This window comes from Harpia harpyja, chromosome 4 (assembly GCF_026419915.1).
Source record: "Harpia harpyja isolate bHarHar1 chromosome 4, bHarHar1 primary haplotype, whole genome shotgun sequence".
In the NCBI taxonomy this organism is placed as follows: Eukaryota; Metazoa; Chordata; class Aves; order Accipitriformes; family Accipitridae; genus Harpia; species Harpia harpyja.
In genome coordinates, this window is record NC_068943.1 from 56,597,966 (window position 1) to 56,624,695 (window position 26,730).

A 26,730-nucleotide genomic window follows, 5' to 3' on the forward strand; every position below is an offset into this window, starting at 1 on the left:
TTTTTTTTTTTTTTTTTTTTTTTTAGAAATGCTTATTGTAGCAGGCAAGGCTTAGTAATGGAACCCAATTATCTTTATACATCATATTAAATGTAAAACATTACTGTTCCTATAATTTAGGTCATGAGATATAAATGTCACCAGTGTTGTTACTTTAGGTTTTAATAATCATTTTCTACAACATGAAATAGTTTGATTACCAAGACCTACCAGTGGTCAGTGATGGCAATGCACAAATAATACTTCACACTCCTAACAAATGGCACGCAAAAATTACCTTTCATTATGCTTTTTAATAACTGGAAGTTGTTCAATTCTGTTTTTTATACAACCAATTATATATTAACATGTACAAGTACTCAATTTCAGTCACAGTGTGCATATATTTTTGGATCCACAGCAATATAAAATGAGTTCTACCTGTATATACATGTGCAAGTCTGAATGAGTCCTGAGTAATTTTAAAGTACTATTAGTCAAATCCTGTAAATTTTAACCGATACAAATAAAACCCAGGTTTTAGTGTGTCATGCTATTGTGAAGAAGCTATTTTTCAAAAAAAGAAATATAGCACTTTGCATTTAGCTTTATGCATAGCTATGAGCTCCGTACAGTGCGCAGTATCCACTTACAGTCTGGGTAATTAGAAAATCTGAAAAGATGCTGACCACATTCTTCGGTAACTATTGCTTCCTCTGCTTCTTAATTAACAGTAAGTGATTCGTTCTGCTTCAAAACAACCATGTGTGGAAGACTTTTACAGGGTTTAAATTATATTCTTTCTGCTGCATATATTTTTGTAAACATTCAAGTTACCCAGGCCCTTTAATTCTTCTGAAGAAAACTATACAATTATACAATCAAGCAGTTAAAATGTGTGTCTGGGAAGAAAAAAAGAAACAACAGTGGAGTATGAGCATTACCTTGAACACCACAGTATGCTATAAGGAAACAAAAAAGGAAGTGTTCTTTAAGGAACAGCTTAGACAGAAACCAAAAGGCTGCTCAGAAACTCTCTGTCAGCATGACAGGCTGCCATGGTAAACACGAGATGCTCTCGCACCACCAGACAAAGTGTCTGAGCAAATGGGAAGGAAGCATTCCCGCTAAGGAGCAGATCCAAACTCAGCACAAGAGTCAGAATCTTTGTACAGTATTAACAGAGCAACTTACACAAAGATGTCTGTATAGCCCATGCCAGGAAAATGCAGGCACTAATATGAGAGCTGGTAAAGGACACAGACTAGCATCGGGCCACAGCTGTCTTTAACTGGAGTTGTTTTGATGCAACTTCCCAGGTAAGGAGGAAGATAGCTTTTTTCTTCCCCCCCTTTCTCTTGCACTGCAAAAGTGAAGGCACCACTCCAACTGTGCTCCTCTGGCAGAAGGGTCCTGGCCCAAAAGTTAGCTGGTCCCGTGGCTGCTATAGTCAAAAACGCCTTTCCTGAAGAAGGGTGAGAATTCGCAGATGGTGTGTTTTGACAGAGTTAGCCCCACTTTATCAATGTGCAGTGGAGACGATGGAGATTTCAGCATTGCAGAGAAAAAGCTCCTGAGGTATTTCTGTGGAATGAAATGCAAAATGTCATAAGGTTTACTTGATCAAATTGATTACAACCACCTTGAAGAATTACATGAACAGCAGTATAGAAAAAAAGAAACAATATCTCCATGGACTCTGAAGAGTCCCTTTAATAACCGTCAGCATTTAAATCCATCCATAAAACAGGTCTACTGAAATGTCTGTATTAAGCTCAGGAATAGCAGAGAAGAAGTATTTTCCACTTTCTTCCCCTGTCAAGCTTAGTAACTGTTTGACTCTGTGCTTGTGAGATGCTTGCTGGTTTATTCTGCAGTCGTGTAATGCTTTCTGCTAATCATGACCTGCTAATACTGCCGTCTAGCATTACCAAACACTATAGCAGGTGCAAACTGCCTATCTATTCCACAGGAATTTCACTACATATGGACACAAAAGGACTTCAGAAATCTTTCCCTCATAAAGCCTCCACAATCCTTGTGTCAAAAAGGATTTGTTTTGATCAAGGCCATCTGCACAAAGATTGCACGACTTCCGTATTACCTCAGAACCCACCAGCATCTTTTCACTGAGCTGCCTTCTAAATTTCTTTCTTCTTTTTTTTTTTTTAAAGTCTAATAAGAAGCATTCCCCTTCCCAAAAGTTAATATTCACCAACTGCTGTGTGACTTGCATCCATTTGCATCTACAGAAATTGTGACAGATGTACATTAACACAAAGTTAGTTTTCACAAACCTGATGGGGTTTCCTTCACATATGGCTTGAATTATTACAAACATTTAGCATGATTTAATAAGTCATATTTATAACTTCTGAATGAAACACAGTAGGTAAAACATTGATCAGACCAGTGCTAAAGAAGTACCCAATGTCACCCAAATAGCTGTAAGGGACATCTCATCTGGAGCACAGGGATAAACTCCTTTGCTCTCCTACAGTCTGACCACAGAAAAAGATAACTTAAGAAATTATTCACAAATCTTGGATGCAGTGGGAAACACACCTGCAAGACAGAACAGCACATCTCCTCTGAAGACCACAAGGTTTAGTTATTTGAATGCAGAAGCTTTTGGGTCATGGAAGAGGTTCCATGTTAGCGAAGCAGCCCTAATTATTCACTCTCTTCTCAAGGAGAATTCCTCCATAATATAACAACCTGTTATCTATTTAAGTGCCTTGGAAACCAGCTGTATTAGTATCACAGAAAGCAGGATAACAAAAAACCAACAACAAAAAAAGCAGCTGACACATAAGCTATTCTCTTGGCAAGATTGGTGAATTTTCTGTTTTATTCAGATCTTCCACAGGTTGTATTAATGTTCATGGAAAAAAAATTCATTACAAAAATGCCTTCAAGATGAATTCAGACAGACTAAGGGGTAATTTAAAGTGAGCAACAGATGTCATATCAACATTTGTCATAATTAGTTCACAAAGTAGGGCCCTTTAAAAAAGTCCCAATCCAGTAATGCCTGAAGGATGAATGTGGTAGAAAATCAAATGTAAAACATGGCATCCTGTTAAGAGTTTTAGCACTGTGCTGAAAAGTTACTGCAGTAATTCCAGTTTATGGCTACCGAAGGCTCAAAGGTACCAAAATTTCTCACCGGAGACATTACAAGACCCATTGTGTTCACCTTAGTACATAGGGCCAGATAATTGACTGTCATGCCTTTCCTGTAGAGCCATTATTCATTGTTTTGGCATGATAGCTCTAATGGCAGAGCAAAAAATCCCTCTACTATAAGCATATACTTATCTGACAGGGAAAAACTAGGGACAGCAGGTATACTTACTTTCCCAGATCTGCACACAGGAGTTGCTCAGTGAGTATCACAGATTCTTTGAACATGACAAAGATCCTTGGGAAAATGGCAACAAGCAGACCCTACCAGATTATGATGGAATTCATTTTGTATGAAGGTTTCCAGCCATATGGCTTGGCATTATGTGGTCTTCAACAACCACCTCTGAGCGAATTAGCCCTCTTTTAAATCCCGTATCTGTATTTGCCCTTGTTTGCAATGCTGATGTGTTAGCATAGCACAGAGCTGATGTGCCCCTGACACAAAGAAGCTGTTGCTTCAACAAAATAAAGGCTGCTCTGCCCAGATATACTGGCTAGGAGTTAAGTCCTGTAGTGAGGGAAACAGGGATTGATGGCAGAAGTGTTTGCTCACACCACAAGCATATGCCTCGATTAAAGAGCTGTGGCTAGGCAGTAAGGGGGAAGGTTGCTCTGTCCTGTGGGCTGCAACATGGATGATGAAGTGGAAGAAAGTGGTAGGAGAAAAGGAAGAGTGCTCCTTGCTGGTGTATTGAAAGATACTTCCCAAATTCAGATGGGATAGGGTCACAGCAAGCTGGGAGAGGGGCAGAAGCACATCAACACCAAAGTGCCAGAGATGATGGAAAGAAACCTTTCTTAGAGATCCAGAAGGGACTCGACATGGACTTTGTTGCAACCCAGGAGGCCACTGCAAGCTGCTGGAGTGGGAGCAAGGCTAGATGAAAGGATCTCCTCTGTCAGGACTCGGTGGGCAGGGGGAAGAGTTGTTTTCAAAGCTTTTATATTAAATCCATTTCCAGCAGCAGATACAATTTTTCTCTATTTACAGAATAGTGTTATTTGTGCTGAGTTAAAACTAGGTAGGAAGCATGCTGGTATACTTTGATGTGTTTCTTCAAAAAAATTTCTTAGTGGAGTCTAAGGGTGACTTCACAGAAACATGTCCAAATTTTATACAAATTAGTGCTGTGACTGCCTACCAGCACTTCACTGATAGCAGCTAAATCATTGTCCCTAGTATGCAAAGCACTACATTATAGCAATCTTACTTCTGCTAGGTTTTGCATGATTACCTTGGAAAGAAAAAACTAGGTAACTAATACAAATATTCCAAAAGACTTGGGTTTTTTACTCATTTTCGTTTCTCAGCCTTTCAAAACTCTAGCCATTTGTTCTGGATTATTTAGTCTGGTAATCAGTGTTCTTCCAAATGCACTTAGGAATTTCATTTCACTAATAGCATTAAACCTGCTATGTTGCTGGTTTGGTGGAAAATATCCTAATTGTAAATTTGTAAATGTCTCAATGTGAGGGCATAGGACCCTGGCACTATAACAGGGATGTAAAATGGGTAACTAACACATCAATGGTGTTGGTTGCTCAGTCTAAACACACATTCAGGAACACCAGTTTAGAGAATGGAAGTACTCTTCGCTTGGACAAAACACTTAAGATAGAAAGCCAGGTTAAAAAAAAAAAGTACGAAAAGCAGTGGTTTTGCCCTCTTGGCACACATTACAACCTTCATAGCCTTTAACTTAAAATTATGACAGCTGTACCTGCAAGTTTTAACTTCGCATTCCAAGTGTTTGCAAATGAAACAAGACTGGAGAAAGTCTTGTGAGGCCCAAAGGTTTTTCTTTTCTTACTAGTTTGAGTAGATTTCCCTCCCTTTTAATTACGTGAATAGCAAAATTGCAACCACTTTAAAAGCTTATTAAAAATCATTTTAATAGGGTTCACCTTTTTAGCAGTAGGCCAGCGTTCATCTCCTGCTCAATCCATCAGCACAGCGAAGTCATTCTAATGATTTTTGCACTACTTCATGATGTGGGGACCTCATAATTTTATACATTTTAATATAAATCCATAACTTAATTTAAAGTTATTAAAGTTATTACAATCAAAAAGCTTTCTGGAATGTGAAAGTGTTCTTATCATCCTTTCAATTGTGGCATATTAAAGAGGAATTCAGTTCAATGACATTGTTCTCATAATCCATTACAAACAGCGACAGCCTCAGAGACCAATAGCAGAGCTTAGCAAGAATTGAATTTTTTCATTAAACTTTGGTGTGTTTAAAAACTCATCAACACTGGTACTTCCAGAAAGTGAAGAAACTTTGAGCCTTTTCTCTCCTACTGCTGTTTCTAGCAATTTCCTCAAAAAAGTCAGTGTTTTAAATTCTTTAAATATAAGACTTTACAATTAGCATTATAAATATCACCTGCTAATATTTGATGGAGCTGAAAGCACCAAAAGCTTTAATAAGATAAACCTTAGAAGGCTTTGGGGATTTTTGAAACAATACCTCCCTTTCAACACCTACACATCACTGTGACAGTCAAAAGCTTTACCGCAAGGTCACAGAAGGTCATTAGTGGCAGAGGCAGGACTAATTAACTTGCTTATCTAACTTCTAGCATTGGTTCCTCTCTCCCTTTAATATAGATGTTAGTTTCTCTCAGCACCAATCACATAATTATTCTGTTGACTAGTGTTAAGTACCACAAGCTTTAAATCAAATCTTGATTTGAATTATTCATAGAGCAAAGCATACGCAGGTATCAACAGCTGTTTTCTATAGGATAGGAATCTGATTACAAAAAAAAGACAGATTGAAGCATATTACCTGACTCTGAAAAGCCACATTATGCTGCAATGACCTATTTGCAAGGCAAGATCTTCCCGAGGAAGACTTTAGCCCAAAACAAGCAGACAGGAACATGCTTCACTTCCAATCTGTGATCACAAAAATAAGGATCTGCTTAGAAGATAATGCATGCAAAGGGAGCCTGCTGTAATGCAGAAATGGGAGTGCATCTCCTGCTTTTGTCTCCTAGAAAGAAATTGCTGGGCATATGCAAAGGAAAATGAACATTTGGGAATCCTTTCCCAAATTAACCAACTTTCTCTATTTTGGACCTCTCCATTGGTGTCTTGAAGAGAAAAAAAATGAATTCAAAATATGAAACACTGCAGAAATGCCAGCTATCATCACTACCTACAGTCTCTACTGACAAAAAAAAAGCTCGGCTTAAATGGCACTGACAGGCGATGGTGTCCCAAAGAGACTTCAGGCTGGTGAAGGGCCGTGTCTGGGGTGATGCTATATAGAGTCTGACGAGAAGAGATTGTACATCTTCCCAAGAAAAATAGGATTCAAAATTCTCATTGGATCTGCTTCTTCGTTGTGTTTTTTTTTCTTACTGGCAAAAGTCAAAGGGAATTAACATGCTGTATGGGGAGGTAAGCTGGGTTTGCAGCCTGTGATACCACTGGGAGAGCGCAGAAGACAGGAACTGTTAGGAAGACGGCTGCAAGCTAAGCCAGCTCTGCCTCACCTGGGACACACACCACATCTCAAACATCACACAGGACTGGATTATCCAGGTCAGGTGTAGAGGACAACAAAAGCCATTAGGCACAACATAAGAATTGAGTTCCAAGGGATCAGGTTCTCTTATGCCAAATATCCCAACATTACACAGCGAGAGGTATTCAAGTTGTCGAAACCAAGGTGTTTTGTCCAGGCAGTGGTCCCAACAGGCTCTTCTTGTGGTCTGCAAGGATAGCTCAGCCCTCCATCTCATGATTTGGTTCACCACAGTTAAGCTTCTGCCCTGTGCCTGCCACTAAAGCCATCTCCCCTTCCCTTGGGACCACCTGAGGCTAAACTGGCTAACTAGGAGTGAGTAACTGCCAGCATAATGTTCTGATAGGTCTCTAAAAGTAGTTTCAGATCCATTTCTGGATTTATTGAATTTGAGCAAGCGGGGAAAGAATTGGCAGATAGCAAGAATATAAAATACAAGGTGGCATTGCTTTGGAGTACAGCAGCTCAAAAGGATGGGGGACCGTACACAGATTATGACTAATATCTTCACCTCCAGCCATTCAAGACTAGGACCAACTCTCTGCTCACCAAATATAACTAGCACAGAAACATTTTGGTCTCCTGTGGAGTTTTCTTTTTCTTTTTTTTATAAAGCAAACATGAGGCTTCATTTCTTTTCCCCAACACCTTGACATATATTGCAAGATATCATAAAGCAGATCTGAGTAAAATATGTGAGCAGGACAGCATGTGATATTCAATATCTCAAGTGATATTTCAGGCCCTTCGGGAAGTACCTCTGGATCTGTACACATTTATCTCCTGCACACACCCTTAGGTCATTACGTGCAGCTGTGATTTCATAGTGATGAGAAAAAGACTTACTGCCTGGGAGACTACCTGGTGCCTGAAGGATCTTATTTCTGAAAAATTTGGAGAGAAAGCTTCTAAAATTAAGACATGATCACCTGGGCCAATGTCTTTTGCAGAAAGACCAGGATGGCTAGGTTCTCCTTACAAAAAGCTACAGTATTAGACACTGCCAAAGTTAAGCAAAGCTTCCTTGATGAGTCAGAGGTAACAAATGCCTCCAGAACGCACACAGCTTGTGTGAGCACAAAGAGATTTTTCAGGAGAATAAAGACAAATTCACGTTTGAAAATTACAAGTCACCACTGCTTTAGTCATAATATTAAAGAGGGAAGTTATTTGCTTCACATTGGCAGACATTAATTAGACTTAAGGCCAGATTAACTGGCTTCACATTACATAAACCAAGAATAAAGAATTGACTCATTTTAACCAAACCCTTCCTGTTCACTTTGACTAGGCCTAATCAGAAGCAAGGCTGTTTACAGCTAATGCTAACTGGCTTCACATTACATAAACCAAGAATAAAGAATTGACTCATTTTAACCAAACCCTTCCTGTTCACTTTGACTAGGCCTAATCAGAAGCAAGGCTGTTTACAGCTAATGCCTAGTAGTCACTGAATAAATAAATAAATAAATAAATAAATAAAATCAAGAACTTCCCAATCAGTATCACCTTATCCTGAGTTTGCACGTCTTATATGTATACATACAACTCCACCCCACACACCAACAATTTTAATCCGAAACAAATTCCACATACAGCCATGCAAAACACACATCGCCAGCTCTCCCAAAGTACACCTACGTTAAACTTCCAGCTGTCTCACCAACAGACTTTGCCTGCACGAATGTCCTCTTACCGATGGAGGAAAGCAAGCCTGGCACCGCAGCAACCAGTACTGCTGGAGATGCAGCAGCTGGGCACAGCCTCAGGGGGAACAGAGTGTTTGCTGCAGGGTTGAGCTGCCTGTGCCGTGGGCTGGCTATGTCTCCTAAGAAACCAGGATTTACAGGTTTCCCTTAGTACAAATAATACAAGTATGGCAAATTATGCTAAGTTGATTTTTTTTATTTGCTAGCAAATATATTGCCAATTTGACTGTGATATACATATGCAAACTGTTGTGAGACTGAACTTGTTTGCTAAGGAGCTAGATAGGAGGAGATGAGGTTGAAAGCTCCTACCAAAAATGTAATGTAACTCTTTTGTTAGTAAACAGATTCACCTATATAGCTTTCAAATGTTAACATGGCTGTAAATGCTGGATCTACAAAACAGAATTTTACTTTGATAGCAAAGAATTTAGCCTTTGCTTTTGTTGGAGCTACAAAACTGAACTATGGAGACTTGTGTTCTTGCCAGTGCAGTGGCACTAACACTACAGCAGTCTGTGTTGGTGGTGGACTTAACCTGAAGCAGAGAGTGAAGTAGCAATACCATATACACCACTCCTTTGGGCATGCTTGGAGGTATCTAAACGACTTTGGAACTAAGTGGGTAAGAGTCAAGCTCTTTAAGCAGCTAAATTCCATTAAAAAAACAGGACTTACATTTTTAGCCCCTTGGGAAACTCTCCCTATGTTTTTTATGCACAGTGTAATGCAGATTCCTTGAATCAGGGTTAGTTTCCTCCACAGCTATACAGGTGAAAACAGATTTTACCACTACACCTCCAGAAGTGTTTGAGTGCCACTAAAATTTAATTTTACCCAGGGTGGTACTGAAATTTATTTGAATTTATACACCTTTTTGAATTTTCATAATGTACAAGCATTCTGAGAGATGCCAGTTATGATTCAAGGTGAAATTGCTCTCCTAGGTTTTCAAAATCCAAACTATTCATTATAGCTATTTAGAGCATTTTTCTGTGCAAGTCTAATGGCATGAGCACATTATGTTGAATTACTATTATGCCACATCAATTGAATTAACTTCTGAAGTTAGTCTACATCCCAAATTACAATCTTATTCTGCCTGAAATTCATTTAAAAACCACAGGACTTAATATTTCTTACAACACCTGAATGCTAAAAGCTTATATTCATTGCCTTTAAGTAGCTCCAATGAAAACTGAATTGTTGGCTGGCAGGGAAAAAAAAAAAAAAAGGCAGCAAGGGCTATGATTTACAGGTGCTCTATCAGTGTGAGTTTTCTTTTGGAAGTGAACAGCCATATTAAAAAAGATCAAAACAGACCTGACTAGTGAAGGAAACCAATCTTTTCTCCAGAGCACAAGTCAAAACAAGTCCTGTCAAAATCTATTCAGAAAGAACAACAACAGGATTGAATTTACCACGCATCCCTGGGCCAGCAGCGACAGCGTGTCATCTGCTGGAGTGGCCTTGGCAGACAGCTACCAAAGCTCTTGACACGCATCACCCTCTACTTCCTTTGGTGAAATCAGATGCTGGAGGATGACTGATACGCTTGCTTTGAAAAGAGATAGCACCAAGTTCAACCCAGCATCCTTGGTCAAGCACTCCCTTTATTCATCTGCTCACATCTGAATGTGGAGAGTCATTATTGGAGACCGATAAAGGTACGCAACTTCAAAACTTGATTTGTAGGAGGATGTTGGGAAGTTTATTTTGAACTGGCAGCAAAACCCATTAGGATGTGGAGCTAAACTGCAGTTCAAACTATATGCTGTCACATATTCTGAACCTACTAAATCATGACAAACATATCTCCTTATTTTCTGATACTCTGAAATCTCTAAAAAGGAAAGAAAAAAAAAAAGGCCTCTGAACTGCACATCCTAGTTAATTCTTTGGTTGTAATGGAGATAAACATTTTATCACAAAAGATCCAGTTTTTGAGGTAGAGATCTGAAGTTATACAGCTAAAGAAAGAAATGCCAAAATTATTGTAAAGTACTATGTATATTATGTAAAGTTATCTCTAGCAAACGCTGCAAAACAGGGTTTCAGACCTGATCTTGAATAAGGCACTGAGTTTGAGGAAATGAGATCAAGGGAATGCTTACGCTTACTGTTCCTTTTGCATCCAGTAGCCTGTTGGACCAGAGCTTAAAATTAACTCATCCAAAAAATAACCCCAGGCTTTCACTCCTTCTAAACGACCATCTTTATCATCTATTGCTATTATAAGAATAATGTCTTGCATTTGCTGTAGGCCTGGCTGAGAGCCTACGGTATTTAATCAAAGTAACATTTTATTGGTAGGGGATCAACTGCTGATATACGCAAAGTCCTAATTTCTACTTATTTGTATCTAGTGACTGTAATCAATAAGTAAAATTAATTTTATTTATTCACTTTTTGAAGCCAACATGCCTCACATGAGAAGCAGCACCATCCAAAAAAAGATAAAATGCTTCACTGCTGAGAGCTGCTACAACTCCTTTTTGAGGGCTGCCGCTTCAAAGAAGAAAAGCCAGGTGCCTTGGGCAGCCCCAATGATGCACTGAAGGCTGGGAATCTGACATGTGAAATTGCTCTCAGATGGCTAACTGCAAAGTCTTACTATCTGCAGGCAAGGCAAGACTTTAATGTTGTTGAAAAGCAACTATTTTTGTTCTAAAAATTTTTAAATGGTTACTAGAGGTTACGAAAGGCACTCGGTGCAGACTAACTATACCTAATCTAGAAAATGCTCCGTGGCATGGATTTCATATAATTGATATTCACAATATGGCCCAACCACACACGTTCTTCTCTTGTCTTTGTGGATGCATCTATACTCTTTTCTTCTGTGCTCCCATTGCATCCCTATTCCTCTAGTGGGAAATTAAAACCATCGGTCCAAGATGCTGCATTCTGTAGTTCAGACTATGGGTATGAAACAATCTTCTCTAGGATTATCAAACACTGACATTTGCAGTGGTTTGCTTTTGCACATGTGCATTCATGTCCGTAACAAAAGGAAAAGCTTCCTTTTATCATTCAATGATTATCAAATGTATTCTGAATGCTTTCTGAAGTCCATCTCACTGAGATGCTGCTAAGAACAGCATTTACAATCGCACTGTCAGAGGCAAACATTCAATCTGCAAGAGCCAGACTGGTGAGCAGCTGGCTTTAAAGCTCCTCTTAAAAAGCTTTGGTATTAGGGATGTTGTTGTAAGCTGATACTGGAGTCTAATAATTTCCCTTTAATAACTATTTTGAACTGACACAGAATCAGTAGCTTTGAAAAGTCTTTGTGACTGGCATCAATCAGGAAAGAATCAAACAGAAATGGTAACTCTGACCCCACTTGACTGGATTTTTGCAACAGAAACATCAATTCACCTGTAACTAGCATGAAGCAGGTTGTCTCAGTGAAACATGTTAAGGGATGGGGCTGTGAAACAAAGGCCGGTGGGATGTACTCATGAAGTTCATATTGAATATTCAGATGATGAATCATCTAAAGTCTCATTAAAATGTTTCTGCCCTCATGACTTAAAGGAAAACCTCAAGAAATGAGGTCTCAGACAGACTCAAACATTCTGTTTGCCCAAATTTGTCTACAAATATTTTGAGATTTTTTTTCTCAGATGTTTCTTTTGCTGGTTACCACTGAGGTGTGTCGTGGTTTAACCCCAGCCAGCAACTAAGCACCACGCAGTCACTCACTGACTCCCCCCCCAACCAGTGGGATGGGGGAGAGAATCGGGAAAAGAAGCAAAACCCATGGGTTGAGATAAGAATGGTTTAATAGGACAGAAAAGAAGAAACTAATAATGATAATGATAACACTAACAAAATGACAACAGCAATAATGAAAGGATTGGAATGTACAAATGATGCGCAGTGCAATTGCTCACCACCTGCCGATCGACACCCAGCTAGTCCCTGAGCAGTGATCCCCCGCCCCCACTCCCCCCAGTTTATATACTAGATGGGACGTCACATGGTATGGAATACACGGTTGGCCAGTTTGGGTCAGGTGCCCTGGCTGTGTCCTGTGCCAACTTCTTGTGCCCCTCCAGCTTTCTCGCTGGCTGGGCATGAGAAGCTGAAAAATCCTTGACTTTAGAATAAACACTACTGAGCAAAAACTGAAAACATCAGTGTTATCAACATTCTTCGCATACTGAACTCAAAACATAGCACTGTACCAGCTACTAGGAAGACAGTTAACTCTATCCCAGCTGAAACCAGGACAAGGTGTTAATTCTGAAACTAGTAATACATTTAAATAACAAGAATGAATTCAAGTTCAAGGAGAGGTGCTATTTTCATTATTTCATGTTTTTCTTACGAACCAGATTCTTGGAGCCATGCAAAACCAGCAGAATCTCACTTTTAAAGGGGAAACTCAGGAGTGACTAGCTTTAGAGCCCTATTAAAAAAAAACAAAACAAAACAAACCCCCAAAAACTAGAAATTATCAACTTCAAAGGAACTCAAGTGACAATACAAACTAAAAACACAACAAAGCATTTGGCTTCTAAGTTAAAGAATCTTATTTTGGAAGCTTAATTTTGACTGTAGGGAACAGCAATATTTCAGTCAGTTCAGTGTCTATGATGCTTTCCCCAGCCAGTTTTACAGATTTGAGAGCAAAATTGAATTATGCAGTTCATACAAGATTTATTTCTGCCTCTTGCATTAACACCTACCATTGAAAACCTCATCAGCAGACATCAGGAAGTGAGGAGGTTAAGGACAATTGTATTATTAATTTTAAATAAATTGAGCGTGTCTACCTTTTAAAGATGTTCAAAGTACCAAGAAAAAAGAAGAGCATAGACAATGCCAGGAAGATATATGTGCTCCTGCAAAACTTGATGTAGGCTCACCTTACCATGCTGTTACAGGTTGACTTTCTTTCATTCCTTGAGTTCTGTGAGTGGCAGCAAAAGGAAACACACGACTCCTACCGACCGTTGAGCTGTCTGTCGGTGCCTCCCCAATCGGGGATTTTGTTTGTTCCCTTTGCTGTCCACAAACAAACCTGAGGAAATGCAGCAGTGCGAACAGGGAATGGGAAACAGGGAACAGAGACAAGGAGACAGGCTGAGGCTTGGGGCAGTTTTTGTTTTCCTTTACGCAACAATCTGTTGGGATTTTCTCAGCATAACAATTGTTTTTTCCTAAGCACATTGGTGACAGCAAGAGCAGAAAAGCAAGCCTAGTGGGTCCATGACTGCAAGGCTTCTGACCAAGGAGTCAAGAAACATGACTCAATCTGCTGTGTCAGCTTAGACAGTTACTCCTGCCCAGTTTTTCTGGCTGCACAATGGGAAAACGGGGCTAATAATAATCTTCATTACTACAACAAAGCATGAGTCTAAGAGAAGAATAAAAATAATCAGGGGAAAGATATGATACAGAAAAGCAGTATCCAAAGAAACTGGGATTTCAGGAAAACTTCTTTTTACTGTCATCCACAGATCTAGCAACTCACCAAGGAATAAAAGATATTTTGCAGTTAAAACCGGAACAGATACATTCACTGAATCACGTATCTCTTGTGATATGTGTTTCCTTTACAAAGTTTTTGCTTAAAACATAAAAAAAGGAATATACATCATCTGATTTCATTTTAAAAAAGGATGCTATATTCTTATCTACTGATTTCTAATTGCATGAAAGGATAGATACACACTAACTTCTATTCATTAACTTTAATCAAAAGAATTCTTGGCTGTTTCATTTAAGGCGGAATTAATCAAGCAAGGTTGGCTCTGAAATTACAGTCTTTAGACTGCGGAACAATTAATTTCGAGTTTTGCCCTGCAACAGGTCCCTGATGAAATACTAAATTAATAGATTGCAATAGGGCATTTTGGATAGGTAATTTTAAATATAATTTAGCTGTTTCTCTTAACATGTATAGGCAAAACCTTTGTGCAAACTTGCATGTTATTTTTCCAAACCTCTATGGAAATATAAGATATTGCTCAAAAGACTTTATATTATATGAACAAACACCAAAACAAAAGTGTTTACATTGCAACTACGTATCACACTAGAGATCAAAGACTTCTCCTCACAAAAAAATAGTACACATAATGTGCTTTCCTACCAACAAGGTATTGTGAAGCTTTTGGTTGTTAAGCACTTGTAGCAGCTACGATAAATAAAAGAACCTAATGTTTTACATAAATTTGCATTTATTGTGATTTTAAATCACAGTCCTCATAATCTGGGGCTCTCTGGAGCCTTTTACTCCAAGTAATTTCATCTCCATTATGATGAAATATGCTGACTTCTAATCTCAAGCTGAAGTAAGGTAACTCTACATGACAATCTTAAAACAAAGCAAACCCTACAGCCATCCCCCATGACTCTAGTTGCCTTGAAAGGCACCACAAACTGCCCTGCTGTCCTCAGCAGTTTTGCTGTGGCAAGAATCCGAGAGGTGATGCGTAGGAAAAACCAAACTCTTCCTAAACTGTCCCGCAAAGGATGTTTTGGACAAATCTTTTTATAATAAGGCACAAGGAAAATTTCCCTGACTAAAGCCAAAGTGAGTCAAATAAAATAACAGTTTAGATATCTGCACTAGAACCAGCTCTCTGATTGTTGTACATTTAGTTAATTGGAAGAGTAGTTTTGCTCCTACAATGACTCCCAGTCTATCTGCTTCATTTTCCCAGATCAGACTGAGAGCTGCAATTTAGTTTGATGTAGAGGAAAGACCCTGCAAGGCCATTTCAGTAACAAACTTCTAATTCCAGCAAATACTCTAGTCAGGCTGACTGAAACAACAGCTTAAGTTGTCTTATCCCTCACACAGGTGTACACTGGGAGTTTGAACGTTAATTTGTTACGTGCATACTTAAAATAGAAAAAAAAGTAAATTAAAAAAAGAAACTGCTGTTGCTCAGAGGTGACCTGTGGAAAGCATTGGACTAGCCAAAGCTGTGCTATCCCACTTCAATCCAAAAAGTTCAGGAAAAACAACATGAAGTCACAGCCTATTCAAGATGTATAAATACCTAATGTAAAAACTGGAAGAGCAGAGTAATTTCTTTGTCATCCACCACTGGGATGACAGCTCTACTAACGGTCTTACAATATAGCATATTTGTTCAGTATCGGACTGATATTTGCCAGGCTGTCATCTATTTTTAGTCAATAAAGTCAGCTCAGACATTGGATAAGAATATACATTTTTGTTGGCCTGGAAGCTGTGCTTTCCTTTTTCTAAAAATGCTGTATTAGCTCATTAGCTCTTGACTAACCAGGTGGAACAACCAAATAAGCTTTTATACCATACTACAGCTATAACAACACATCACCTGCGAGGCTTGAAAGAGACTGCAAAGGGTTTTCAGCAAATCAAGGTACAGGATCAGGTATGAAAGCCAAATGAATACAAGCCATGTTTCTGCTTGTTACCAAGGTCCAATGCCCTCACCATTTACCTGTCAAATTCCCACAAGAAACGCGCTATGGTCAAAAGGCCAAGAAACCTCATCCCTTACAGAAGCAATCCATCCATTTACTACTTTCTGATTAGCCCACTGAAGTGTGCTCAAGGTTCATACCAGATTGAAAGCCACAAGGCAGTAACAGCCAGTATTTTAGATAGAACTGGTGCCTGTGCCATCTTCCACTATCGCAGTTTCTCTGCCTGCCAAATACTTTCCCAGTATAACTCAAGATGTGCTTTGAGCCTTCAGAGCATTACATGATTTTGGAAACCATCACTACTTAGGTGGTTTCTCTTACTCTTCACCAAGGAGGCTGCAGCTATGTTAGCTGAAACTCTCCAGCCGTTGGCAAAGCCAGAGCAAACCACTGCAAAATAGATAGTGAAAAGAAAATACCATGATTAGAGATCCAAACATAAGGGGGTTTTGATCAGCTTGTTGCATCAAATTCCTCATGGCAAGGATGGTAATATTTGCTTGGCTCCTTGTCCTCTTTATCTAACTTTCCCTTAGCCACAGGGGATCTTCAGTTTGTCCAACACTGAGCGGTCAGGATTATTGAGTGGCGTGGCCAAGTGCGCTATCTGGCATATGGCAAAACATATTCACACGAACAGTGGTCATATATTATTATCATCATCATCTTTGGAAAATATACAGGTAATAAAGTTTTAATGACTTAATTTAGTTAAAACAGATACAATTTAATTTTAAGCTAAAAACTGGCTATATAGAGAGCTATAAGTACTATATGACCATGATCAAAGCATCAGTATACACAGCAGTTTTAACATTCAGAAACATTACAATAAAATGTGTAAGTAAATCAATGAAAGGTCAGAAAGATTAAGGGATTAAATTTCTTACTGGTACAAAAATATGCAAATTGACTACTAGACTGGAATGTGGCCATGCCTTTATGCCCTCTACAGAGGACATGAAACAAACAAAAAAATAGATTACATTTTGTGCTACATGTAAGACAGCCTCACATCAAAAGTCAGTGGGAGGATGTTTTATTGGTAGATCAAAGAAAAGGTGAAGTATGTAGAAAAAAATCTAAAACATGCAAGAAAAGATTCCAGTTGGAAGCAATCTACTTTTATATTAATTTCTCTAAAGCTCTACTTAATGCTACTTTGGCTCTACAAAGAATATACTTCTTAATGACTTGCATGATCAGGTAATCCCCATGAGGCTACAATATAGTTGCGGGGTATATGGTTTAGTCTTTGTTCACGCCTCTTCTTCTTTCCCAAAACCCTACTTCCTGCCCCTGGGCTGCAACAACGCATGTGTTAACATATAAAGACCTAATGTGTGATAGGAGCCAAAATCATGCCATCCACATGGCACTGCAGAACAAGCAAAAAAACCCAAACCCTCATAAACTCAATATCCTTGCCCACAATAAAATTAATTTTTAAAATTAATTGAAAGAAAAAATACATTCAGAAAGCTGGGCTACAAAATAAAGCTCAAAGATACCTAAATATCACTTTCCTTCTGTCATGAGATATTTAGATATAGTAACTATGATAAAATAGTAAATCTTCAGCTAACAAATTGCATTTAAAGTAGCAATTTTTTCTTTTAATCTTGTCTTGCACAGAGACCATCTGTCTAGAGTGAACACTTACCTCACCCACAACCTTTCCCCCTTAAATAAATGTACCTCCTATGAATATCTCTGAAGAGATGCTTTTTTTCCTAGACTAAGATTAATTTTTTTTTAAGGCATGTTTCATTACTTTGCAATCTATTGCTGCCATCTCCTGTGTTAAATGAGGCAGCAAGTAACTTGATACTTACAAGCAGGCTATTTAACTTTGACCATATGGGAATGGTTTCTCTTGGTCAAGCACAGAGTACTCCACCTAAATACACCACAGAAGCCTGTTAAAAAGTTGGCATTACCTCTAAGTGACTCCGCCGTTCTGCAATCACTCGTTCATCCTTGTTTCCAAAGAGCTTCTTTGGAGGGAATTCTAAAGTGGCAAGCTGGAAGACATTAAAGGATGAATCGGCATGAGAAATGACAAGCTCAAATGAGAAAATTCTCTTTAAACTATGAAGCAACTGGGAAGGAGAAAATGCCAAATATTCATGAGCTACACTATATGCTATTAGCAGATATCACATTACACATTCCTACTGACGTTATTACAATCTGGTCTGTAGTACTGCTAAGATAACAATGCATTTTGTCATGAATGAGAGACAGAAAGCAAATTTAGGAATTAGACTGCCACCATTTGCCCACATAAAGATTACAAAGTTGCAAACTGAATCTGATGTGATAGCACCAACTAAAAAGTAAGAAAGACCTCTTCAGGAATTCTGTGTATCTTAAAAGATTGCATTCAGTCTCTTAAAAACTGTGGTCTCCTATCATATTGTCGTGTAATTTGTTTGCCTTTTCTTATGTTGTATCATAAATGTAAGATCATTGGATCTAAGAACTATCACTGAAGTTATAGTCTGGAAGATGGTATTGCTGGACTCCAGCTGACACCTGAGGGACCTTTTGTTGTGCCTTGAACTACAACTTCTTCCTTCACAGCAGGGACAGACTAAGAGCATGTACATCCGCTGTGATGGCAGCTAAGATGATGGGAAGTGGGACTTCTTGAGCTGTAACTCTAGTGAAGCTCAATCACATGCAAATGTGTGTCCACACTGGAAGCTCACAGCTTTAATTTCTGAAGAGAATCCACATGAGCAGGCAAAATCCCATTTATCACACTGAAAATGAAAACAAGGCAGCAGCACAACTCCTAAAAACAACTATTCAGATTTGTTGCTTTATGAGTTCTTCCACAGAGGTGTTCAAAGCTCATTTCTTCTCCATCTTCTCATTTCTTTTTCATCCTGTAGGAAGTGTGGCAAGCTAAATGGTAAGGGAGAGAGTGAGGGAACTGTCTTCCTTTCTTGTACACCAACAAATAAAATGCTTGAACAAATTCCAGCCAGCTATATCTGGAAAACACACAAAAGACTCAAGAGTTGGTAACAAGTACCAATGAACTTGGTCTGCTAAGCCACTGCTGCTCGGAATGATGCACAAGAAAGCAAATCCTCTCCACATAGTTTGCACTTGAAGGCACATCAAAACCAATTTCTTCCTAGCTCACACCGTACGAGACAGAAATATGCAACCACCCACTGGCATTGCTGGAGTTGTTTTGGAGGCGAAAGCCATGTGTAAAAATGCCTCCTGCATGAATTCCCCTGGCTATTTGATGATGTTGAACTAATAAACACGATGCATTATTTTCTAGTATATCAGCACATACAGGACTGTGGAGAATTTATGGCTGGTTACAAGGAGCAGCATTATACTGCATTAAAGGAGGAGCTTCATTATTAACATTGCATGTAAGCATCTTTAAAAAACAGAGGAATTCTGCAATACAAATAATTTATTCCCATTCTCTCGTTCAACTCTAACTTGGATAATTTTAAAGAAACGCCTAGACATCTTCAAATGAGTGACATAAAGTGATGTGGGGCATCAGAGGAGATGGAAGAGATGTCTGCTCTGCATCAGTCTCACCTGTATGCCCCAATTATATTCCTCAAATTTCTCCAATCATATTCTTCTCGGTGCACCTGCTTCTTCATGTTGGCAGGACAAGCAGTACACAACCAAACAATACCCTATAATTATGTCCTTGGGACTTACTTTCAACACATTACTCACTGCTTAACCTATACAGGATTGTAAGTGCAAATATTTTCAAGGACTTCAAAATCCCACCCCTGCAGAAATTAAATTTTATTAAATAGCAATGCATCATGCCACTGCCAGAAACAAGCAAGGTAAAACTACTACCACCACGATCCCCTCCTGGCCCTAGGGAGATTTTTATATTTATTTGCTAATAAATACTTTCATCATAGAATTTTAAAATAGTGTCTGCTAAAAACATTTTGCACAAACAAAAAAACCTACTGCTACAACGTCCTCAAACATACTCTGTAGAGTCAAAGCAAGGTATTATAGCTAAAATCAGGAATGATTTATTTCTCTAAATTAAGTTTTATTTTAACAGGCATTTGGGGACTGATTCTACAAAACTTCAGGATGGGCAAGTTGTTTTCCTAATCTGTTAGCTTTCTGGATACATCTTAGGAGAAAAACAGTTAAATTTTCTAAAGTCAATAAGTTTTGCTAAACTTATTCAAACCAAAGTAGCTACTCACATCATTTTAACATTTCTTAACTCCCAAATCACTATGCTGCACAAATCTTTGAAACGAAGCCAACAAAAGTCCACTATTACAGTCATGAATTTGATACGCAAGAGAAAGGCCTCAGACAGTAAATTTGGCTCTGAAATGTTCAAAGTCACAACACATACCTAAATGAAAATCATAATTTCATTGCTGGTCAAGACCTGGATCTAAATACTTTGGACTTAGAGAACTATAATAAAAACCTCCATCCAGATCAGAAACCAGTGTGCCAAACTATACTTGGCACACATATATACGTTACTTACGTTTGCAATACACATATGTGTGTACAGAATATACCCATGCATACATATATGTAACTTGGAAGGATTTTGCATCCTGCAGAGGGTATGTTACAAAGGACTCATCGTCTACTGCAGTCACCATCTCTAGAGGGCTGGATGCAGAAGGCGCACGACCTCAGCCATGCTGGAACATTTCTGTGTCCCACGGTTTTCCAAAGCTCCTCTGGCTCCTCTTTTAGCCAAATGATTGTCAGATGTCCATCTCACAAATAAAAACCAGATACCATTTCTGTCACACAACAGATGACCACCCAACTATATGACAGAAAAACCTCCAGCCATGGATTTCATAATCACTTCAGCAACTCTCAGAAGCCCTGAATTATTCCAGTACATTCTACTCCACTACATGCCAAAAGTCTAATGCCCACCAAAAATGAGAGCGACAGTCAAAACTCTCCAGGCTTGAGTTTCAGGCTGTCTGAACGCTCTCGCAGACATCACAGCACCAGTTTCCACCCCGTTCACAGTCAGAAAATTATCTTTGCAACATGAGAACTAGAACCATTCATGCAGCAATATGAATTACGCAGTCATCTATGTGACCATGTAATTTCACTGTAATAGGAAGCTGGCCCATTGTAGTATATTTATATAAAAATACAATATTAATATATTTAGCACAGGTGGTGTGCTTATACATATAACACCATTGATCTCTGTCACTTTGACTTACAAAGTCACTCCTATAGTACGGGGGAAAAATACATTGGTGCAAGAGTTCCACAAATATGCAGAGTGACAATAAAATGTTCTCATCTTGTCATAATTTTGGTTTATAAAAAAAGAAAAGAAAAAAAAGCCCAGCAATCCAAATACACTGAAGTAATGACAAATGTTACAATAATGGGCTATAAAGACCCTCTGTCCTGATGTATCATTTGACATACAGACTCCGAATGTAATTGTGTGCGATTCAGAAATGCAACAATTCAAGATAATTTTGAGGTTTATTTAAAATACCTCACTCATTTAAGCCAAATTGCAGTAGCAAATATTTCAATAAATTTATTAAATTTTGTTATTAGTAGTGCTAAAATGCCTATAAGAAACTACACAGTAACTTCAGATGAGATTACCACTGCTACAGGTTAATGCACACAGCACCATATATGACTGAACTACATTTGTTCTGTCACTTAAATACGTAAGAGATCTGCAGGTGTAGATTTTGCATCAAGATGTTTGCCTTGGCTCAAACACAGAGTATTTCACACTATCCAGAGTCAGGAGTATAAATTATTCTTTTAGAATTAAATGGCTGTGTACCCTCTGGCTCAAATTAATTCTTCAAGGGTCACACCTTGACTACGAAACAAACGTTTTGCAGCAATACAAGGCATAACAGTGGGACTCTACAGGTAGCAAGGTAAATTATTCTACCTCCCTGAAATTTCTGAAGCACGCCCCTCCTCTCTCTGTCCCCCTTGCTGCAGTGGCAGTGAAAGCATTTGGCAGTCAGTTTTTTCCGGCAGGGATGTTTTGTCATTTTCTAGGGTTGCTGATGAGGTGATGTGTTTTCTGTCAGGGGAAATTAAGAGGCATATTCCCCAGCCTGACAGGAAGAGAGAGCTTGAATGATTTCCTGAGAAGCTTCTATATGTAGTGTGCAAGATTTCTAATTTTTATTTTGGCTCCAGAAGCATTTCTCTACTACGCTTAATTATCACATTGCTGCAACACAAATTCCATTATATACATAGGAGTGTGCACATGCATGCATACACATACCATGGGCAAGGCTGGGACTGCTCTTGGACCCAAAATGCGAAGCCAGATAATATTTTAAAATAGTACAGAGGCACTTCAACACTGCATATCAGCACTCCTAATGTCTTTTAGACATTTAACTTTTTATGGTTAATGATGTTTATCCTATCTGGCAATCGTTGCTAGGCAGTAGCAGTCTTAGGGAGAGGCAAACAGTCATTTGCAATTTACTCCCTAATTTCTTTATAATAAATAAAGCTTATGTTTTATTTCTGGGTCTTGTATTACTTGGGGGCATGTTATTTGTCTGTCTATTACCTACCGTGATACAGTATTTGTGAGATTAGTATGATCAAGTTTAGACAGTACTAGGTCCAGTCCTCAAGGGGAAGGTGCTTCATACACAGCAAGTTATTATTCTAGTAAATTCTAAACAGCTTAATAGATTCCTATACTTCTCTCACATTTCAGCCAGGAGACTAGTTCTAACAAGGTTATTGGCAAGCAGTTAATGCTGGTAAGAGAGGAGAGCAGCACAGTAAGTGACTCTTCTTTTAGTCACCTATTTTATTTTACGTACAACTCTTCGACCTTAAGATTCACCTGCTTCCGGAAACAGCATATACCTATCATCTATATGGAAGCATAGTCTTTTAAAGTGAAACCATACATCTTCATAGCCTTCAACTACTGAGCACCAGAAGAGATGCAAATTTGGAAACTGGCCTTTTGGAAGCCAAGAGAGTGCAAGTGAAGGCTCCAATACCACAAAAGGCTCTGCCTGGGACGGGGTGCATTCTCATTTCAGGACCTTTAGAAAACAAAGCCATCAGGATTTGAAGGGTATCCTTTAATTTCTATTATATTCAGCTGGAGACTCTTCACTGACATTAATTGAAGTTTGCTAGGGACCTGCTGGATTTAATTCAGTTCGGGGGTTTTATGGTACAGTGGAACATAACATAATAATAAAACATCTTGTACAGTACTTTGCAGATGATATTTCAATATATAGTGGACCAAAGTAAAATACCACATAATACAGTCATGTAGGCTTGTCACTTCTGAAGCGTGAAATTGTTCAAAGTGTTATGCTCCTTAAACATTAAAAAAGTGCTATTTTCCAACATCAAGCAAAAATCTACAGGATTGAAATGTCTCATTATTTCTGGTGTGTAAAATCTATGTCTTAGTGCCTACAATACGGTAAAAGATTTTTTTTTTTTTTTAAGAAGAAAAACAGGGCAGACATTGATGCAGGCTGAGTCATCTTTAATCTTTCATCCCAAATTCTCTTTGTACTTCAATGTTTTGATATATTTAAATGGGGGGAAAAAGGGGAAAAGAAAATTAAGGAAATGCCAACTATTAAATTAAAAAGTCAGTCTTCTTTAACTCTCATGTTACTTTTACAACTCTGAATTTTCTCATTTTTCAAAGGGCTTGTCTGACTTTTGATCCTTTGTACCAGAAATCTCTGTCACAGATGAGAAAAACCAAAGAGAAGAATGTGGCACAGTTTTGCAGCCGGTGTGGCTGCACCTGACTTGATTTCGCAGTGAGTAATGAAAGAAAAAACTGTCCTACTTTTAGTTTTTGAAGTTTAAACAAAGCAACTTAAGCCTCAACTTCTCAAGATGTACTAAGACTCCCAGCCTCTAAAGAAATTGGACAAAAGCTGTATTCTTAACTAGGACCTTGCACTAAATATTTAGGGATTTGACAAAAAAGGTAAAAAAAAAAAATAAAGCGGAACTTCTATATTTTTACTAGTATTTTGTCTGAAATAAACCACCTATTCTACAAAATTTCATAACACAGCCTTAGGCAAAGGGAAAAAGTTAACACTTAATGAACAGATTAAAGGCTACTTTATAAATTCCGAAAAAAAAAAATCTAATAGAGATCCAAGATAAATAATTTGAATATATACTATCCCCCCAAAAGAAACCAACAAAATAAGTTAAAAACCACCTAAGTCACATTTTCAGGTGGTATAGCTCAAATATTTAAAGTTCAAATGTTTTCCCAAATATGAGTGAATAAAACTCTAAACTTATTCTCCTTTAAAAAAAAATAACAACATAGTCCTCCATGATGTAAACCCTACAGTGCTTCCCCCATATGTATGCTATAGGTAAGTGATGCCCTCAGAGGACAGGAAGATTAAAGATATTTTCCATTATTAACTGATCAAGGAGAGGGAATATCCAGGGATTATATTCTGGATATTCACCTACTTTTCCTCTTCCATTATCTAATATTCTCTCTTTACTTCTTTTTCCATCTCTTCCAACATGTTGTCTCCCACTTTCCAGCTTCCCAGCTTCTCTCTATTTTATTGCTATGCTTCCCCCCTGCCCATGACCTACCTAATTCTTTTTCTTACTCCACTGTCCATTTGCCATATTAAATTTCCTGTTCCCACACCATCCTCCCTACTATCTGTCAGAAGGGGAGAGGGATTTGATATTCTCAGAAGCAGGATATCCAAGCAACTAAGGATCAGCCAAAGCTCTGAGGTAGCCCCATGTCAACCTTCTAATGTAGTGAACTCCTTGGAGAAGACTGAACAGCTTTTAAACAGCAACAAAAGCAACAATTTATTATAACAAACAAACAAAGATAATTAACCTCCTAAACCAAAGAAAACTTGAGTGACTAGGAAACGGAACTGGACAAAGGTTGTACGCAACCTTCCTCCTACATACAGGGTCCCTGCAGAGGAGTCCCTGAAGAAGGTCCCTGATACCAGCCTAACACAGTCAGTCCTTCACTGGCTTTGAGGGAAGCAGACTGCTCCAGCCCCTTTGCTCCCCAGGTTGTTGCAGTGTTTCTGAGACCCAAGGAGCTGCTCTAGACTCATCCCTGCTGTGTCTCAGCTCCTCCATCAGAGCTGCACGCTTCCAGCTTTCTGTTGTTGTCTCTCCTTGCTGCTACAGGCTGCAGTGCCTAGATCTCACTCAAACATGCACAAAGGAACGAGCCTCTCCCTCCTTCCTTGAGGGAGTCTACTCCGAAAAATCCTAAATAAATCAGTCAGCAAATATCTCCTTTCTGACAAATACAAGGGGGACCATATTGCAGAGTGATGCACTGGAGTTTTGTTTGGGGGGTGGCTTGGGGTGGGGGCTTTTCTGGTATCTCCTGAACACAATTTATGCCACAACTTAGTTTCCCATCCCTTTACAGCATAGCCTCTTCTCAAAGAGGAAGCTGTTTTGCCCCACATACATGACAATACTCTTTTCTTCCTGCTCTCCATCCATTTTGCACTGTGCCAAAGGTTTACCTGCCCACAGAACTGGTTTAACCTTTGCATTTCTGGCCAGCAGGAGCAACTCCTAGTTTGCATGTTGCTTTTTGCCTGGCCCCTAGCGCAAGCAGGCTGGTGAGCCAGGTCTACTTTATCCCCTCCAGAACACACCAGGGCAGAGTGTATTGGAGAGCCTGCTAGGGTTAACCTGCTGGGCAAGCAATTCTGCAACTTCCTTGCCGCACTCACACTGGCTACAATTCCTTGCCTTTTTCCTACTTATCTCTGGCGCATCACCCATACATAAATAGGTACCTCCTCTATATCATTCCCCTGCAATACTGGCACTAAGACATGCCAAGAAGTACAAGCACTTATGTCTCCTCCCATAAATATATGCAGTTCTGTTGTGAGTCCCCTCAATGTCTAGATGCTGCGACTCACCCCCACAGATCACCTTCTCTGGATTCACCAATACATAAGCATCTTCTCAGGATGCACAAGTTCTCACAGCTCTGCTGTCTCTAATTCTAGGTAACTCTCTTTGAACTTCTAAGATCTTCCTGGCATGCTTGCCAGTTACCTTCCTCAAAGACAGGTATAACTGTTTCTCCAAAGAACATTTCAACTTCATCTGTCACTGAAGAGGGATAAGAACACAAAAAAGGAACTGTGAACCTCCCTGGAACCTCCCTCTGATGATGCAAAACTACCAAGTAGGATTGGACACCAAAGATTTCTCTTTTGCATCTCACTAACTGTGCCTCACTATCTTTGAATTATGTCCACCCGCCTATCAAACAATCACCTGTTATTATCAAAAAGGTTTGAGATTTCTCATATCTAAGTTTCTGCTTTAAACAAGCAGGCTGACCTAGACTCTATATGCATTTTTGGAGCTATCGTGAGATGTGGAAGCCACTGTTTATCACGTTATTTTAACTCCATTTAGTCTGCCCCCTGCTACTGAGAAAAATAAAATAACTGCAGCCAAAGAAGTTACCTTGCATTACAGGGGTGTTTTTCTTTTCCTTAAAGCAATTTCTAGACTAGTCAGAATAATAACATACCAAAATAGAGCCATAAACGATGGTCAATATAATATTTGACAAATTACTTCATCGTTTTGTTCATTACAAGCAGTACGATAGCGTTTAAATACAGAATAACTATAAAAATGAGCAACAGAATGTATCAGAGTTCATGCAAACCTTCTGCAGTTCTATAAAATTATGCAGCTTTGGGATTTTTAATCTCTTATGAAAACCAGAAACTAATACAGCCAGGGCATCTTTCTAAATATAAACAACCACCTGCACACCTCAAGATTATCAACCAAGGAAAG

General features: G+C 38.8%; 1 protein-coding gene across 6 annotated transcripts in view; it reads right to left on the bottom strand.

Annotated features, from left to right (window-relative positions):
- Positions 1 to 273: 273 nt before the first annotated feature.
- The window catches only part of KIF16B (kinesin family member 16B), a 147,827-nt gene continuing 121,370 nt past the window's right edge, over positions 274 to 26,730 (bottom strand). For 2 of the 6 annotated variants that reach the window (XM_052784130.1, XM_052784131.1), the window contains 2 exons: positions 17,793 to 17,876; positions 274 to 1,563 (listed from right to left, as the gene is read on the bottom strand). In XM_052784130.1, the coding sequence (XP_052640090.1) occupies positions 1,405 to 1,563; positions 17,793 to 17,876 (243 nt within the window). In that variant the 3' untranslated portion in view covers positions 274 to 1,404. Of the gene's footprint in view, positions 1,564 to 5,962; positions 6,073 to 8,402; positions 8,535 to 13,292; positions 13,448 to 16,295; positions 16,460 to 17,792; positions 17,877 to 26,730 lie in introns of those variants that run through there. The other 4 variants (XR_008234727.1, XR_008234729.1, XR_008234728.1 and 1 more) reach the window with 4 other exon arrangements.